Source organism: Anticarsia gemmatalis, chromosome 15, assembly GCF_050436995.1.
Source record: "Anticarsia gemmatalis isolate Benzon Research Colony breed Stoneville strain chromosome 15, ilAntGemm2 primary, whole genome shotgun sequence".
In the NCBI taxonomy this organism is placed as follows: domain Eukaryota; kingdom Metazoa; phylum Arthropoda; class Insecta; order Lepidoptera; family Erebidae; genus Anticarsia; species Anticarsia gemmatalis.
The window spans coordinates 2,719,476-2,735,550 of NC_134759.1; the positions used below are offsets into that span (position 1 = coordinate 2,719,476).

At 35.3% G+C, this 16,075-nt stretch overlaps 2 protein-coding genes across 3 annotated transcripts; one reads left to right on the forward strand and one right to left on the reverse strand.

Moving 5' to 3' along the window:
• Positions 1 to 2,906: 2,906 nt before the first annotated feature.
• Positions 2,907 to 4,931, reverse strand: RpL36 (ribosomal protein L36). Of its 2 annotated transcripts, none has more exons than XM_076123562.1 (4): positions 4,836 to 4,931; positions 4,557 to 4,680; positions 3,959 to 4,051; positions 2,907 to 3,075 (listed from the first exon to the last, which is right to left on the reverse strand). In XM_076123562.1, the coding sequence occupies exons 2-4, from the start codon at positions 4,677 to 4,679 to the stop codon at positions 2,932 to 2,934; spliced, it is 360 nt and encodes a 119-aa protein (XP_075979677.1). In that variant the 5' UTR covers position 4,680; positions 4,836 to 4,931; the 3' UTR covers positions 2,907 to 2,931. The 2 variants fall into 2 exon arrangements, with proteins under 2 accessions (XP_075979677.1, XP_075979678.1); XM_076123563.1 differs by lacking the exon at positions 4,836 to 4,931 and adding an exon at positions 4,763 to 4,781.
• Positions 4,932 to 5,120: 189 nt separating this feature from the next.
• On the forward strand, positions 5,121 to 7,365 carry LOC142978967 (uncharacterized). Its single transcript, XM_076123625.1, has 3 exons — positions 5,121 to 5,419; positions 5,680 to 5,841; positions 6,115 to 7,365. Exons 1-3 carry the CDS (start codon positions 5,381 to 5,383, stop codon positions 7,330 to 7,332), a joined length of 1,419 nt encoding a protein of 472 aa, XP_075979740.1. The 5' UTR covers positions 5,121 to 5,380; the 3' UTR covers positions 7,333 to 7,365.
• The last annotated feature ends 8,710 nt before the right edge of the window (positions 7,366 to 16,075 follow it).

Here is a 16,075-nt window from a genome sequence, read left to right on the forward strand (position 1 = left end):
AAACAACGTAATAAAAACTGACCGAGCTACGTTACCGATTTAAAAACATTCTTACATCAGGCGAAATCATTTTGTATAGATTTTTTGCTTTGTTCAGAATCAGGTATCTTTAGTGACGCCTACCTGGCAGGAGGCGCTTTGTCACTGAATAGCAGTTTGTAGAAAAAACAAATATTGATTTATATTGAAGAACTTACCTACCTACTGTATTCTTTATAATTAACCTTTGCTTTCAAAATGTATATTGGGCAAGGTGTTCTGCTACGCGGAAACAAAGTATTGATCAGTACCGGGAAATTTCGGAACAGGGTAAAAGCTTTTGTTATAGGATAGCAACAGGCAGAAGTCTTTACCTATTGCTTTAAAAGGTTTACAATAATTGTGAACGAAACAGCACAGACGGACGGGACAGATACACTTTATTCGACGTTCCTACTAATCAAGTACCTATGCCAGAAAGAGTTATTTTGCATCAGATGGCCCCTACATTTTTAAAACAAGACCTTTGTAAATTACTTAAGTAAGTTACCTACCTATTTACCTACAATAAAAAGAAATTCTATTCGCAGTCATGAAAATGCCTTATTTGTCCCCACTGACCTTAGCCTAATTTTCTCAGTAGCTACGGAACAAGGTTGAGATCTTTTCCGAGTGATAATAAATGCATTAACTACAAAATTTTACCATAGCAGAAAAAGCGCGCGGAATGAAAATGCAGATATTTTTATAGGTTCCTATGTACCTACCTACCTCCTTTTGGCTTGAATGTATGCCTGACTCACGCTATGCTTACTTTTCAAGTCAGGCAATGTGGATTATTGTTTGGCATTTGATGCGGAATAGCTCGAAGTCACAGTGACGTGTCCCATTCATTGGCTATGTTATCAATTGAATCACACATGCTTGGAAGTCTTGAATGGTTTTTATGCTATGGCTATTTTAAATTTTGTACATCGCTTTTTCGATAAGGTGATCGTACGGGATAAACCATTGAGTAACTAAGACTCAGACTCTACATAATTCATACACTGTAACTTTTATATTAGGTACAAATACGTACATACAAGATATCGTGCTTTTTTTCTTATGGGGTATTCAAATACCAAATAGTTACTTCCCAAGAACGCATTACTTTTCTAGCTAGAAATATTCATTTGACGGTTAAAATGCCTATCTACTCACAAAAATAGATATATTAACATCCTAAGCTGGCAGACTAAACTTTTTTATTTAGTGGAAACAACATCTCATATAAGAATAATGTTTACGTAACATAAATAATGTATGTATATGTTCCGGTTTTATAAATTAAATATTCATTGAGGTGTATTTACATTGTATTTATCGGAAAAACTAAAATAGCTTGTCGTATACCTACTTCACGAATAATAAGACAGTTTCTTGCGATGGTTGCGCAATGGCGAGCTACATTTTATTGACTTTCTGAAACATGAGGCCTTGAAGAACTAAGACGGTTATTTTAATACAAAAGGCACTGGACTTAAGTCCAGATATTTAAGGTCAAAGGTTTTGCAGATGATTTTGTAAAATGCATATAAAGTTAACGCATTGAACGACATTGAACTGCGCTTTGCGGGTAGCTAAAATTTGATTCCCGGGCGAAATTACTAGTTCATAGTTACTTCTAAAAGTAAGATTTACGTTAAGAAGGCACATCTATTTCTTTTAAAGTATGGTGAATACTCTAGTCATGTTTTAACTTTTATCTAATTTTCAACTTCAATGTTAACTGAGCCCGCTTGTTGTTGAACGCATTTAGCGCCATCTGTGACAATCAACTCACATAAGGATTTAGTCGATCGTAGTGAATGTCCCACTCAAGTCGACTAAAATTCTGATTCAGTTTTAGTAGTCGTCTAAACAACAATTCAACATTCCAAAATAAGATAGTAGTTTTTATCTTTTAACAAATAGCTTTGGTAAATATTTTTCACGTTTCGATGAATTACATAGAAAATTCAAGATGTAATCTTTATACGGTTTCTCCTTCCCTCATATTATTAACCTACTAGCTGACCCGCGCAACTTCGCTTGCGTCACATTAGAGAGAATGGGTCAGAATTTTTCACGTTTTTATTACACTTTTTATTGTTACTTTGCTCCTATTGGTCGTAGCGTGATGATATAAAATATGCTTTTTTTCACAAAAATATTCTCAAAATTATTTATATCTCCTAATATAACGAAGTCGCGCTAAGGCATATCCGTCATTAAAACAGTTGCCATGACAACGGAATTTTGTTGATTCAATTGTCATTATAAATTGATTATTCGGGACTTAGTTCGCCACCTTAATTTTCCCGGAAAATGCTTCATTTTCCCGGGGTAAAAAGTAGCCTATGTCCTTTCTCGGGTATCAAAATATCTTCATACCAAATTTCATGCAAATTGGTTCAGTAGTTTAGGCGTGATTGAGTAGCAGACAGACAGACAGACAGACAGAGTTACTTTCGCATTTATAATATTAGTATGGATTGCTGAACTCCAGTGAACTTAAGTTGTTGAGGTTTTGTGATCGAACCGTTTGGCATTGTTTACAATTTGTTAAAGCGATTTACGAAAGCAGTAGATTAAGATTTAAGGCCAGTTACAGTCTAGATAGATAGTTAACTTATCAAGCGGATTATTAAAGATTATAAACTCTTGCGACTTGTACCTACACATAATTTTATAATGCAATGCATTTTAGACTGACTGGAAAAATTTCATCCCTGGGCCACGGTCGAGGCAATTCGATCGAAACCTCAGGTCCCGTAGACGAGTATCACGGCTTTTAAATTTTCGATCGCGTTGCCAACCCTTTGTTTTATAATATTGTCCAGTTTACTGTGCATTGTGAATTCATCCACAAGCCAAAAAATTGGCTAAGAAATAAAACCTCTTGGTTATGTAGTTAAGTTTATTATACACTTAATGGGGGTGGTGGTGGGCCTGTGCGGCGGCCTTCCTCATCTGTACCAACACGTTGCTGAGCTCTTCACGCTTCCTCTTGGCACGGATGTGTGTGCCCAGGCGGCGCTTCAGGAACTTCAGTGCACGCTTGTCTTTTGACACCTGAGGCAAGAATATTGTTATTGAATGGATAGGCTAGACTATAGTAATAGTGGTTAAAACTATGTGTGTGGATACATCTCTGAATCATTTGCAATAGGCCAATGATGATGATGACATCTTTGATGTAAACTATTTTGTTTATTGGGATTTTGTAATAGTATAATCATTTTATTTTAATTTACTTGTTTCTAGAGGTTTGAATAAAGCAAGGTAAGTATGTAGGAATTTTAGCAAATGGTTTGGTCACTGCCTACATATATGGAAAAGGTGTCTTTTTATGTATTGGTTCTGGTTTTTATTTTGCTACTTTAAAAATACTCAAAAATACTAAAACATTGTCTAAGGTATTGGCAATTCTTTGGTAGATTTACAAATGGAGAGAAACCAGAAAACGTGATGCAGTGAAATTCCAACATGTATATAGGTGCTCTAATTATTTTGAACGGAAAATAAATGAATTTTCTAAGAAAATCTCAAATCAAAACATAAGACTAAAACTTTGACTAAGGCAAGTGTTAGGATAGCATTAGAGGCCCCATAATCAGTAACTGCTAAAATATTCTTCAATCAGTATAAAATATTACCCAGATACCAAATCCCTATTGATCCTCTTTTCATAATAATTCAATATGGTATTGGGCATTTGTCTTCCATTCCATCTCACTTGATGGAAGACATAGATGTTCCATGTCTATTTAAGATATACCCATGAATTCTAACAATCTAATGGCAGTTAAACAGCCCTTAGGTTAATGCAAGTTATGCAAGTGTGTAAAGTAGTGTTAGAATGTTTTTTTCCTTATGACGTAGGGTCAGCACAATGCAGTGTGTTATGTACCATATTCATGCTTTCCTTCCTTATGAAATAAGGTTAAATACAAACCTTAAGCAACTCCATAGCCCTCTTCTCATACTGAGCGTGTCCGACGACTTCACGGACCAGGTCGCGCACAAACTTTGAGTGTTTGGTTTGCAGCTGGAAATAATATAAAATTACATTAACTGTCGAACAAGAATTACGTTGAAGAGGTAGTAGAGGTCTCAAATAGGTACCCGATTTAAGATGTTATGCTACCATTGTTATAATATGAAAACAATGAATAAGGATTTTAGCATACCAATATAGTTACTGATATTGTTATTAATTTTGCTTGCACAGGACAGATATAGATACTAGCTTCATAAAGATTAACGAAGACCTAGCGACTACAATGAGGAGTGTAGATAAAGAATTTCTGGTACACTGAACTTGTAAGTATAGGGATACAGAATTCAACAGAGTTATATTGTAAAGTTTTAATTTAGAAGGGCTGAGGACTTATGAATCGCAACTTTCGACTATTGAGAATGTAGTTTGAGCACTGGTAAGATATGAAGACCTTCAAAAACGTGATCTACGCAAATGTACATCGTATTGATAGTGTTCGAAACGCCAACAACAAAACATAACCTCAAAACATAGGTGAATTAATTATACTTACACCCTTTAGCCTGGCGGGTCTGATTTTGATGGCTTTGTCTGTAATACCCTTCCTGCCAGCGGATATTTTGGTAGTTTTGTGCCCCTTTCGGAGACCAACAGCTAACTCAAACCGGGGAGCCATGCTGAAAATAACAAACACACAAACTGTAGTGACAAAATCAATTCACTAACACTTTAACTATACAATAAAGATTTGTAACACACTTCAAAAACTAATATAACTATTTGGATTATATTGATTTTATTCGAATTTATTTTATAAAATTTCTTTACGTACTTTTCGGATTGACAGATCCGACCAAAGAGAATATTTACTGGTTTTAAATTTTAGAGAGGAGCCTTTACATCATACTCTATGGTTGTCATTCTGTCGTTATTTGATTTTTTTAAAAGTTATTATAATGTATAGCTGCAGCATGATCCCGTTTGATAAAATTAGATTAAATATGTCATAAAAATTAATATAATAAAGTAAACTCATACTTAAAAAAAAACATCACACCAAAAAAGTCTTGTTTCAAATTTTATTCGACGAAATCTGTTCCTACATTGACAAGGGACATCAACTGTCTGACTGACGTCTGACATATCAAACTTATCAATCAACACGAGTTTGAATATACTTTTGATTAAATTTGTTCGATCATAATTATTTAATTTGGGAGAAATTCTCTGGGTTCAGAATCAGAAGTTCATAGGACAAGCTATTATTTTAACTTTTCGCGTAGCTACTTCATCCTAAGCAATGTTTATTCTTAGCGCTGCAGCTAACCTATAAAATTAAATCATCTGTTCATATCTTTCATAATTTTATATATTAAAATGGAAGTTGGTGCCGTAAAACAGGCGTTTAACAATGAGGTGGGTTTATGCACTACCTTAGTAACGCATTCTTTACCGCTTCAGTTGTAAATAACGCGAGAAAAAGCAATAAAATCATAATGCTGTGTGCTACGCAAAATACAAATTTTCTTTATTTCTTTCCAAATCAAGTAACTAAAGCCGGTATCTGTTGTCGTTATTCTTCATTTAAACCACATAACATTGTTTTCAATAGCAAAATATACTAATATATTCTTAAATATATCAAATAAAAAGTTGCTTATTTTTGTCTTTTACAGGTTATTTTACTCAAAAAGAAACTGAATCAAGCTAAAATACAGATAATACATAAACTGACAAGGAAAGCAAAGCAGTTAGTTGAGAAGAAAGCTCCAGATCCTTTGAAAGAGAAACTAAAGAGGAAGGCAGAGTCGGCTGTCAATGAAGTTTTGATTATAAAGGTAAGGAAGTTAAAGAATATATAACTTTATTTTGTATGAATTTTATTTGTTATTATAAATTAATAATACAGTTTGGTGTAAAAAACCCTAATGGGTAGAACATCAGTGTACTAAAAGTCTGCTGGTCATTGAACTTATTACTTTTAGAATGTTTCAATTATATTCATTTTAACTTTCTTGTGTATCTAGTTAAATGGACTAACATTTAGCTGTTTTATTCTATTCAAAAACTTAACGTTCATACTTACCTTATTACTCTTTCATATTTTACAGAAAATCAAACCAAAAGACATAGCAAAATTCATAGTCACACACAAAGGGGAGCTAAAAGACTTTTTAAACAAACCACAAGTGGACAATGACAAAGCATGCGCTAGACTATTGCTACATAAAGCTTTACAAGACAAATACAAATTCATCAGAGCAAGATTCTCCAACGTCCCTATCAAAGATCTTTTCATGTCTCGAATAGAAAGAAAGAAGTTGAAAAAAGAGGAAAAAGAAAAACAGAAGAATAAAAAGAAAGGAAAAGATGCTAAAGTTGTTAATTCTGAAGGTGATTGGAATGTCGAAGATGTTGGTGATAAGGCTATAATAAGTGATGGTGATGATGATGAAAGTTTAAGTGATGAAGAACAAGAGGAATTGGAAAGTGAAGAAGAAATTGAAGCACAGAATAATGAAATAAATTATTCCAATGCAGAAGAATCTGAAACTGAATTGCAAGAAGAAAATGATCATTCAGAAGGCGAATCAGAAGACAACGAAGAAGTAAATGAGCAAGAAGATTCTGAATCTGGAAATTCTGAGCCTGAAGCAGAAGAAATAGAACCTGTAAAACCTGCTTCTAAGATCAAAGCTGCTGTGAAAGATTTACCTAAACAAGAACTCACTATAAAACCTAGAGAAATAAAGAAGAATCCTGTCAAAAAGCCTAAAGATCTTCATAAGAATAAAAACTTAAATGAGAAATTACAGCAAAGGAAATTCAAGAAGGACTCCGATGAACCTGTAGCTGCTAGTAAAATTGTTGATCCGTTCTTTATAACCGCTACTGGTGAGAATTATATGTCCGTGTTTGAGCCTAGAGGTCCTGATGAAGTGAAGGAAGAACATAAGCAAGGTAATAGGAAGCTTAGGAGAGCGGTCATGTTTGGACATGCCCCTAGACCAAAACCTAGACGTGATAACTATAGCAACAATAATGAAAATGGGAACTTTAGAAATAATCGGTTTAATAACTCAGATGACGGGAATCATTTTAGAAATAAGTTCAATAATCGCCAAGATTTTAACGATAAGAAGAATTTCAGTAATGATAGAAAAGGCTTTGGTGATAGAAAAGGTTTTAGTAACGATTTTAATGATAGAAAAAGGTTTAATGGTAAAGGTAATGATGAGAAACCGGAGAAATTGCATCCATCTTGGGAAGCTAAGAAAAAGAAGTCGGGCATTTTACCTTTTGAAGGTAAAAAAATTGTGTTTGATTAATATTTGTTGAAATAAATATTTTTATTTAATGTATTTTTGAGGTTTTATTTATTTCCGTACTTTAACTTACAGGTGTTTTCAAATATCTTATTTGCGTAAGTTTAATTAAGTAGTTTTTATTGTGTCTGATAGATGGCGCTAGTCATGTTGCTCATTACAATATCCCGTGAATAACAATATTGTACTGATTTCAGTTTACCTGCTTACCAAAATTGAAACTTACTATAATTATTTGCAAAAATAAATACATTTCCACTCATATTAAACTCCTAAAAAAATTGTTTTCTTTTATTAAAAACTAAACTTCCTTCGAAAGAGACAATATAGAAAGATAGAGTATAATAAGGTTTTAAGTCGATTTGAGATTTAAACCTGAAACTACCGCGGCTGTCGCATAACGTGATAGGTCGTCAAATTATCTATAGGGAACAAATCTATAGTAGAATCTTGTACAAACAATAACATATTTGCTGAAATCACACCAAAACCGCAGTAGCATTGATATTATAGGTTGTGTACATATCTTGACCTAATTGTGGCTTGAGGAACGCCTCACATAGGTGGTCGCTTCAAGTCGATGTATAGTACGAGTAATTAATTATGATTATGTGGCTTGCATCCAGTTGAAGTCAGGCGTTTATAGTCACTTGCATACGACAGTCAGTGAGTGAAGATAGCTTTCTGAGCGAACTTCATCGCTGATTGTTGGTTGCTCCTTGTATGATGAATTATTGTATTAACCACATTGTCATTTGGCGATTGAAAAGAGTGGCCGTGAGTTTCTTGCTAGCTCTTCTCATAAGGCTTTACTTCTTTCCGAGCTAGTGGTAGATTTAGTATCTGTTTTAACTATCGTGTGTTTACATTCGACCAAAATTAATAAATTGTTTGATTTTTCACACAGTTGATGGGCTTTTATTGATGACCTTAAAGAAGGTTTGTAAAAGTGCATTTATTAGGGTTGTTTGTTACGTAGGCCATTGGATGATTTTTGACTGCCTCTGGGATGCATTGGTTGTAGTTTGGTGTTTTCGGGTTCGAATCCCTGGGCGGGCCATAAAGTTGTTCTTGAGTTTTTTTTATCAAGTAGGTAATTTATTCTTAATGAGTGTTGTTCTCGTATGAGAGTGCTGGAATAAAGAAAATCTATATTGTGCACACTTATCACACTCGGGAACTAAACGAAGTCCTGAACCATTGGCTGGTTGCAATATAATTGACCGCAGCAACAGCAAAGAAAGCATTTTACTTACCATAACCTATTTTATCGATTTTATTAGAAGAAATCTAGAAACAAACTCAATTCATAGCACGGATTACACAAAAATTCTGAAAAATAAATGAAACCATAGCTTTCCCGCCAATTTTCCTTCGGCAATCATAAATAGCATTGGTCAAGACAGTACTATAGTAGCAGTGTGTATTGCTTTCCGTTCCGTTATCGCCTCCGCGCCAGTATTGCACTCCCCAGTCGTCGGCGACTCGTAATGAAGCATTTCTCACATGTGACGCGATTTACGACAATACAACCGTACGGCTAAATTGCGAATGTTGCTTGAATGCACGACACGGCGCCCAATGCGGACATTTTGCAAATACCAGCGTAACACCTGGATTGTTACTTAGATTTGGCCGATTTATAGCGGCTATTGTGTGGTATTTACATATTGCCGTGTAAAGGTATCTGGGTTGGTATTTTGTAATAATATTAATAGTGGTCTAGGATTCTTTGAGTCGTTGTTGACATAACTTTTTATCGTTTGTAATGTTATGTACCGCGTAGAAAGCATCTTGAAATTTTAAATGTTTTGAAACTTAAGTACCTTTCCAAATTACGGTTGGTGGGCAGTTTTGGTGGCCACTATTTAATACATAGGTAGGTATCGTAAAATAGTTTTGAGCTAAACGACTACTTTCTGAAAGTGCCATAAAACTAGAACCCTACTCAGTTTCAGAACTTTGGCCTATAACTAAAATCTGTTCATTTATCGTTACAAGACTATATAACCAACATCAACCTAAACAAACATTACCATTTAACATTCAGATATTATGGCTTTAAATGCGTATTTAAATGAGTAAACACGTATAAAAGTATAAATGGCGAGTCGACCGTCCTACAATTTTCTATTCACCGCCTTTTCACGTTAGAATGAAACTTAACAAATCAAATAAGGAAAAACCCCATAAAATCTCGTGGGTCGTGACAGATATTTGCATTTACATCTGGGCACCCTTTGCAAACTCAACTGGCGGAAAAACGTCAGACGGTGTAATGAACACTATTTTTAACTGTGCCTTTTGATATAAAAAAAGTAAAGCGCTTTGTCATTGGCTATAAGAACTGTTCTTTATTTGAAACGGTTGAGATGCATTCGGTTTATTTTATTCTTTATTCTCTCTGGCCTCCGCGTTTCCTGTTATAATTTAAGAATATTATTGGTTAGCTAAAGTTGCATAGAGATTTCGTTATTATGATAAAATCAGAAAAGTGTGCGAGTTACATTACTTACAATGTCATACAGAAGTATAGATATAGTTAAAACAGCTTTGGTTAAGGTGCTCTGATATATTTTAACGAATTGAAAAGTTTTACTAAATCATTAGTCAAAATTACAAGAACAATATTAAAGTATTCGTTGCCATAAAGTGAGAAATAGAAAGTAGGTTGTTAGGTATATCTATCGTTTCATTGTCTATATTTACTAACTACTCTCGTGAGACGCTCCTTGCTAATTTGGCTCATTGGTCGTCAAAGGCTCGGTGGGTTAGGCAAGCTTAGACATTCCATAGATGTGTGCTAGTAATTATGTATTGTGTGGCTACAAAGGCCACATACTAGCATTACAGCTGAGCGTCTCTGTGGTTTAAAAGGCAGGTAAGAAGACTGCAGTTTCTTCTCAATGAAGATAACAATCGTTTTTCTCTGGCTGTGTCTAAACGGGAAGAAGGCTTGATTTTATCTATGCATTTATTTATGACGGTTGTTAAGTTAGGTTAAATTCATTTTTTTAAAGACAACACCCGCGCTGTCAGTTGCTCTTGTGTCACGGGGATTTTTACATACATAACAACGGACACAAAGTACAACCAGACCCGAAACTATTTGTGGATCGCGCAAATAATGTAATTGTTTCGTATGGGCATCGAACCCACGACCTCCCGACGCAATGGTAGCGGTTCGCCGGTAACTTTAACCACTGCGCCACAGAGACCTTGACGCAAGTGAGACTCCTGACCACATGAAAGAAAGATCAGACTTGCTTCACTTACAGGCTACTTAATACTTTCCTACATCCTGTATTTCTCCCGAGCAATACCAGTTACAGAGAGTCATGACTCCCTAATCCTGTACAGCAGAAGTCATAAATACAGATAACAAACAGCTTAAACACGAACATAATATTAAACTGAACGTTCACAAGCTAATATAACGTGTACCAAGATTTGTAATACAGACGTTCGCATACAGGTGGCATTGCATACGGAATTTGTAATACCGAGTGTCGCCCACGACGCGGTGACCTGCCATTAATTTGTGTGCAGCGTTGATTCAACACGGGAATGCTTAATTACATACCAACACAGCACTTAACAGATGACTTGAAGCGATTTACGACGCCATATTGGATGGGTTGAGTGATGGCGGGTGTAAAGAGGTTGCATGTTAGATCATCTCTGAGATAGAGTAGAATAACTTGGTGCTGGCCAGTTTTAAATGTGAACTGTCAATTTCAAATTTAGAATTCTAGTGACGTGAAACTTCAAACTTGTTAGCTTGCAAATACTTTTTCAGGCGTCTATTAGCTACTAGCCGTTAGTTTTGTTATAACCTTCGAAGATTATAGGAGACATCTTGCATCGGTAGATCTCAACAACACGGCAACATAGATAAAAAAGGTTTCCTAGCGGCTCATCCAATTAGCTGGTTGGTATGCTCACGATTACGATGTTAGTTAATATGTCTGCTTCATAGTGACTAACAACATAATCTGGAACTAATAAAACTATATGAAGAAGCAGGTGTGTAAATTTAATTTTTGCTTTACCTTGCAAAGCAGTAATGCCAGTCGGTTTAACATAAAGAATGTAACATACTGAATACCATTTATTAAACAATACGAGTAGTTTTTACACGGCTATCGATGCGGAGGCTATAATTTAGCCGTCAGTGCATGGCGGGCGGCTATCAATCGAGGGGTTGCGGGGATTGTAGAACTATATCCTATCTTTGTCTGTGGTTTTAAACTTTTATATAAACGGTCACTGGTGGGATTTTAAAAAGAAAGATATATGATGTAGTTTAAAGTGGAAAATAGAAGTTTGTTTGCAGTGAAGTGCAGTTCCTAATCCCCGTCGAAGCAGGGGAGGGTGGGTAAAATAAAGAAACATTTTTCAAATATGAACAGAAGTTTGTGAAATTGCGAAGTTTTCCTCATTCAGTTAAATGTTTTCAGCATCTCCGCTTCCCTACTTAAGACTATAGGAAAAAAGGATAATTCAGGTGCTGAAATCGTAAGCGCTGAAAGAGGAATACTCTGAGATTGCAACCGTCAGATACAATTCTTAATTGCCTATTTTAATTTATCGAATGCCATTTAGACATCAAATCACAGTCTATAGAAAAATGGCCCCAAAAAAAAATAACATGCGGCAAAACTGACAATGATAACGCGAACTCATTGCTAAAACAAATCTAATACCAGTCTGTTTAGATTTACAGGGTTGGGTAAAAAACTGGCAACACTCGGTCAGAGAGCAAACGTTATTCGGGTAAAAACAATTTGTAAGTTTTTGTTAGAGAACCCTCGGGCCCTTTTGGCCGAATACATGAATACGTTAAGCCGTAAATGCCCTTTATGATAGCCATGGTTTTTCACAAAGCGTCGGGTTAAACTCTATAATATACGGGATTGTTCGTACTTGGCGGTGAAGGTACGGCGTTTTTATTAGAATTAATATTTTATTGTTAAAGTTTGTGTGAGATGTTGTGGCTGTTCATTGACTTAGGTTTGAGGTAAAATTATAACATTTTGCTTTTAGCTGTAATGGACTTGTTGAAGACGTAATGTTCTATTCGCGTAGAGCCCATGAGCAACCAAGGACCAATTGCATTGCACAAGTAGGTAGTTAGATTTTTCTGGGAGTAATAAGCAGAAAAATCAAAACACATCGCGCAGATTTTTCTTATAGGTCTTACTAAAAAAAGGTAATTTCCAACTCACCAAAGACTGTTTTATTTGAGGCAAAGTGTAGATATGACAAATACTTAAAAAATGTAACAATAAACCAAACCAAGCAAAATTATCAACATTAGCGCGATTTCAATTATTAACGGAATGCAGTTCCTTAACACACACGGCATCAGAACCGTTATTATCTGTCGCTTATCTTCAAGGCTCTATCAGAAAAGTGAATAGGTTTTTTTTTTATTTATAATACTAAGTCCACGCAGTCACGTTCCACGAAATGGGATCACGTAGTAACTGCGTAATTACAATTGCGAATGCTCCCGTTAGATGCAAAGGAGCGTGGAATGGGGTGTTTTTTAAAAATATCACTTTGTTGGTGCAAATGTTTGTGAATTTACAAAGTTTGGTGTTAAATGACAATTGAATAAGTTTTGAAATGAGTATTCCTTTTCGGAGTTTTCGGAATCAATACTTTGGGGCTATAAAGTCTCATTTAACAAATTTCAGATCAAAAAAGAACTTTTCATATGGTAGGTAATTATTGACTTTAATTGATTGAAGATTGTCAAAGATTAATCTTATTTAAGAACTATTTACCTAAAGAACTCTCTGGCATGCAAGGTTTCATTACGATATTTCGCTTCTCCGTTAGAACAAGTGATTATTATTCCAAATACAGTCAAAGTGTAATCACAATATTGATTGAATAACTTACTACTAGCTAAACAACCAATCATCTTCGACCAGTTCTTACTAAACTTAGTAATATTAATCTGAGAGATGAAATCGTTTACATCTATTTATAACGCCTATACTGCGTACTTACGGTTACTATAATTTATCTAATCAATGGTTACAAGATTACGACATCGCATGCGTAAGATTGTTGCCCATTTCACTTTATAGTTTAAATTATAGATGCTCATAGGATGCGCTGATCGCTAACTTAATGATGTTGAGGAACCTTCGGTGTGATTATTCTGTAGATGGGTGATCGCTACATAGTATTTGAGCTGACCACTTCGGTATGCCCTGCACCTCTTCGCAGGCTTCACAGTCTTGCTTGTTGTTAATTAAGATACCAGTATAGTTATAAGTAGCCATGGTAATCGGAAGTCCTACTTAAGGTCGAGTTGTGAATCTAACGATGTTGGACAATCAATAGAAAACACGGCGTTATCAAAGATTATTGATGAAATTACCTTAATCCCTTAATTTCGTTCTGGAGGAAGTCGAGCATTATTCCATTTAGATCATCTTGATTAAGAAATAGACTACGAAATAACCAAAATCTGTCCACTACCACACCCACTGGAAGGAAGCTAACATATCAATGGCTTTTTTTTAAGTAACTCAGTTTAAAGCTATAAAGCTTTAGGCGTCCGAGGCGCTATATACATATGTATACCCCTTTAGGAGTTTGACTAGCTATGGAATGAGGACCTGTCTTATGACGGTTTCCAAAAGTCCGAAGAAAATAAGTTTCTGAAAAAAAAAAACAGTTTGTTTAAATTACAGTTTTCTTGAACACAAGCCTATTTGGCATAGGTATTTTGTTTATGGCATAACTGAAAAAAAAGCGTTTTAAACTCGATTCTCCGATAACGTAAGAAAATCACCACTAGGTACAAATAAGTAGGTATAATCAGTATTGTAGTAAGTCAGAACAGATTGCTCCACCGTCCCGGGGGTGTCGTAAGCGGTTAACGATTTATATACCGGTAACCAATTGATCTATCTCAGAGCTTCTATTGAAGTTTGTTTAATACTGTGGTGGAATCACAATTATTAAAGTTTAATAATTAGCCGAGTGGTTTAAGTTGACACCTCCCACGCAAGTAGTCGCGGGTTCCAATCCGAGGCAACACACCAATGACTTTTCGAAGTTATGTGTGTATTAGAAATAATGATCACTTGCTCTAACGGTGAGGGAACCTTGCATGCCTTAAATTTGTTAAATACATTTATTGACGGCATGCACCGCACTTAGCCAGCGTGGTGGACTCAAGGCCTAGCCCTTCCCCCTCGTTTGGGAGGAGACCCTTGCCTTGCAGTGGGAGTGTAATGGGTTTAAATTTAATAAATAATTAGAGTGGCACCTTTATGAATTCCACGAAGAAGCAATCAAATTTTTCAAGACTTAATGAGGTTTTTTCACTCCAGTCTATACTTTTGGACGCCTCGGAGGCCCGCGGGCCGTCCCTTCTTATCTTAACATTACTCCTCCCATATTCGGTTCGGCATCCAACGGCCTAGTCAGGCGACAAAACCAAATATGTGTAGATGAACCTGATCAGCACAAGCCAAACAAGTGAGTCAAGCCGAACCGAACGTGCCGCCAAATATGTGTGTAGGAAGTTAGGAAGCCTCAATGTAGTACGATATACCTATACTTTAGCAATTACATTTATCTATAAATATGGCTACCAAAAAAAATCCAGTCATTTATCCAATGAATGCTTATTTGTACAGGTGCACAGTTAGAAAAATCGAGTTACAGACTTTACGCAAATAAAAGTATTACAAACAAAAACAAACATTGGTGATGTTGGTCCCAACGTTGGCTCCAATTCGCGAAACAGTGATATTACGTCAGTTTTAATCCGTTTTTCAAATTAAAACTCGGACGTGAACCGTTTGCGTTTTATCGTTGGTCAGATTTATTTATTTTTTGCCGCCAAAAAAGTATCTAGGTAGCTCGCTAGATTTATTTTTATGGCTTCCGAAAAGTTATTTGTATCATTTAATTTGAAACGAGATATTGGACATTTGGAATAAATGTTGGTGTCCCTTTGTATGAAAGGGCGACGAATGTATTAAAAAAAATCTGTTTAATAGTGATAGCTGAGATTAAGAGATTTCCTCCACAAGGAGTGAAAAGTTCTAAGACTAGAAAACATACTTATGTATGTGTGTTTTAGATATAATTATCTCTTATCAGTTGAAAGAAGAACTCGTACTTATTACAATGAAAGCTGGTTTGAAAACAAAATAAAAAATGCACGTTTGGCGCAGTGGTTAACGTGGTCACCTCGCCACAATAACCGCAGCGCCGCGTGTTGCGGGTTCGAATCTCACCCGAGACAAATATTTGTGCGATGAGCACGAGTATTAGCGTTTGAGTATGGACTATGGAGCCTGGTTTTAAATTTATTTATATATGTATTTCGAAGTTTATAAGCATGTTTTTCAGTTATTTGGTTACCATAGAACAAGCTCCGCTTAGTTTAAAATAAAATAACCGTGTGCGGATTGTCCCAAACAAAAAATAACAAGTATTAACATTAACTAATCTATATAAAGCTTATTTCCCAATAACAATAGATTTTAGAGAACGAAATTACGTTTTAAAACATTCATACATTTCGTCATACAAACCCATCAAGTTACTGCATTTGATTTCTTATCTTTGTTTGTTTATTTGGCGTTCTAATACGTAGTAAACAGTATAATATATATGTAATCTTGTGTAATACATAGTAAATACTCATACAAATATTTGTTACACATTTTGTAGGAAGAGGAAACATTTATGTACTTACATCGGACAG

What these genes read in the sequence shown, in the direction of transcription:
- RpL36 (XM_076123562.1), bottom strand. Translation starts at nt 4,679, where the DNA reads ATGGCTCCCCGGTTTGAGTTAGCTGTTGGTCTCCGAAAGGGGCACAAA. An exon ending in GACCCGCCAGGCTAAAGGGT is followed by an intron (nt 4,052 to 4,556) that starts GTAAGTATAATT and finishes TATTATTTCCAG; the next exon opens with CTGCAAACCAAACACTCAAA. An exon ending in GGGCTATGGAGTTGCTTAAG is followed by an intron (nt 3,076 to 3,958) that starts GTTTGTATTTAA and finishes TTCTTGCCTCAG; the next exon opens with GTGTCAAAAGACAAGCGTGC.
- LOC142978967 (XM_076123625.1), top strand. Translation starts at nt 5,381, where the DNA reads ATGGAAGTTGGTGCCGTAAAACAGGCGTTTAACAATGAG. An exon ending in AACAGGCGTTTAACAATGAG is followed by an intron (nt 5,420 to 5,679) that starts GTGGGTTTATGC and finishes TGTCTTTTACAG; the next exon opens with GTTATTTTACTCAAAAAGAA. An exon ending in ATGAAGTTTTGATTATAAAG is followed by an intron (nt 5,842 to 6,114) that starts GTAAGGAAGTTA and finishes CATATTTTACAG; the next exon opens with AAAATCAAACCAAAAGACAT.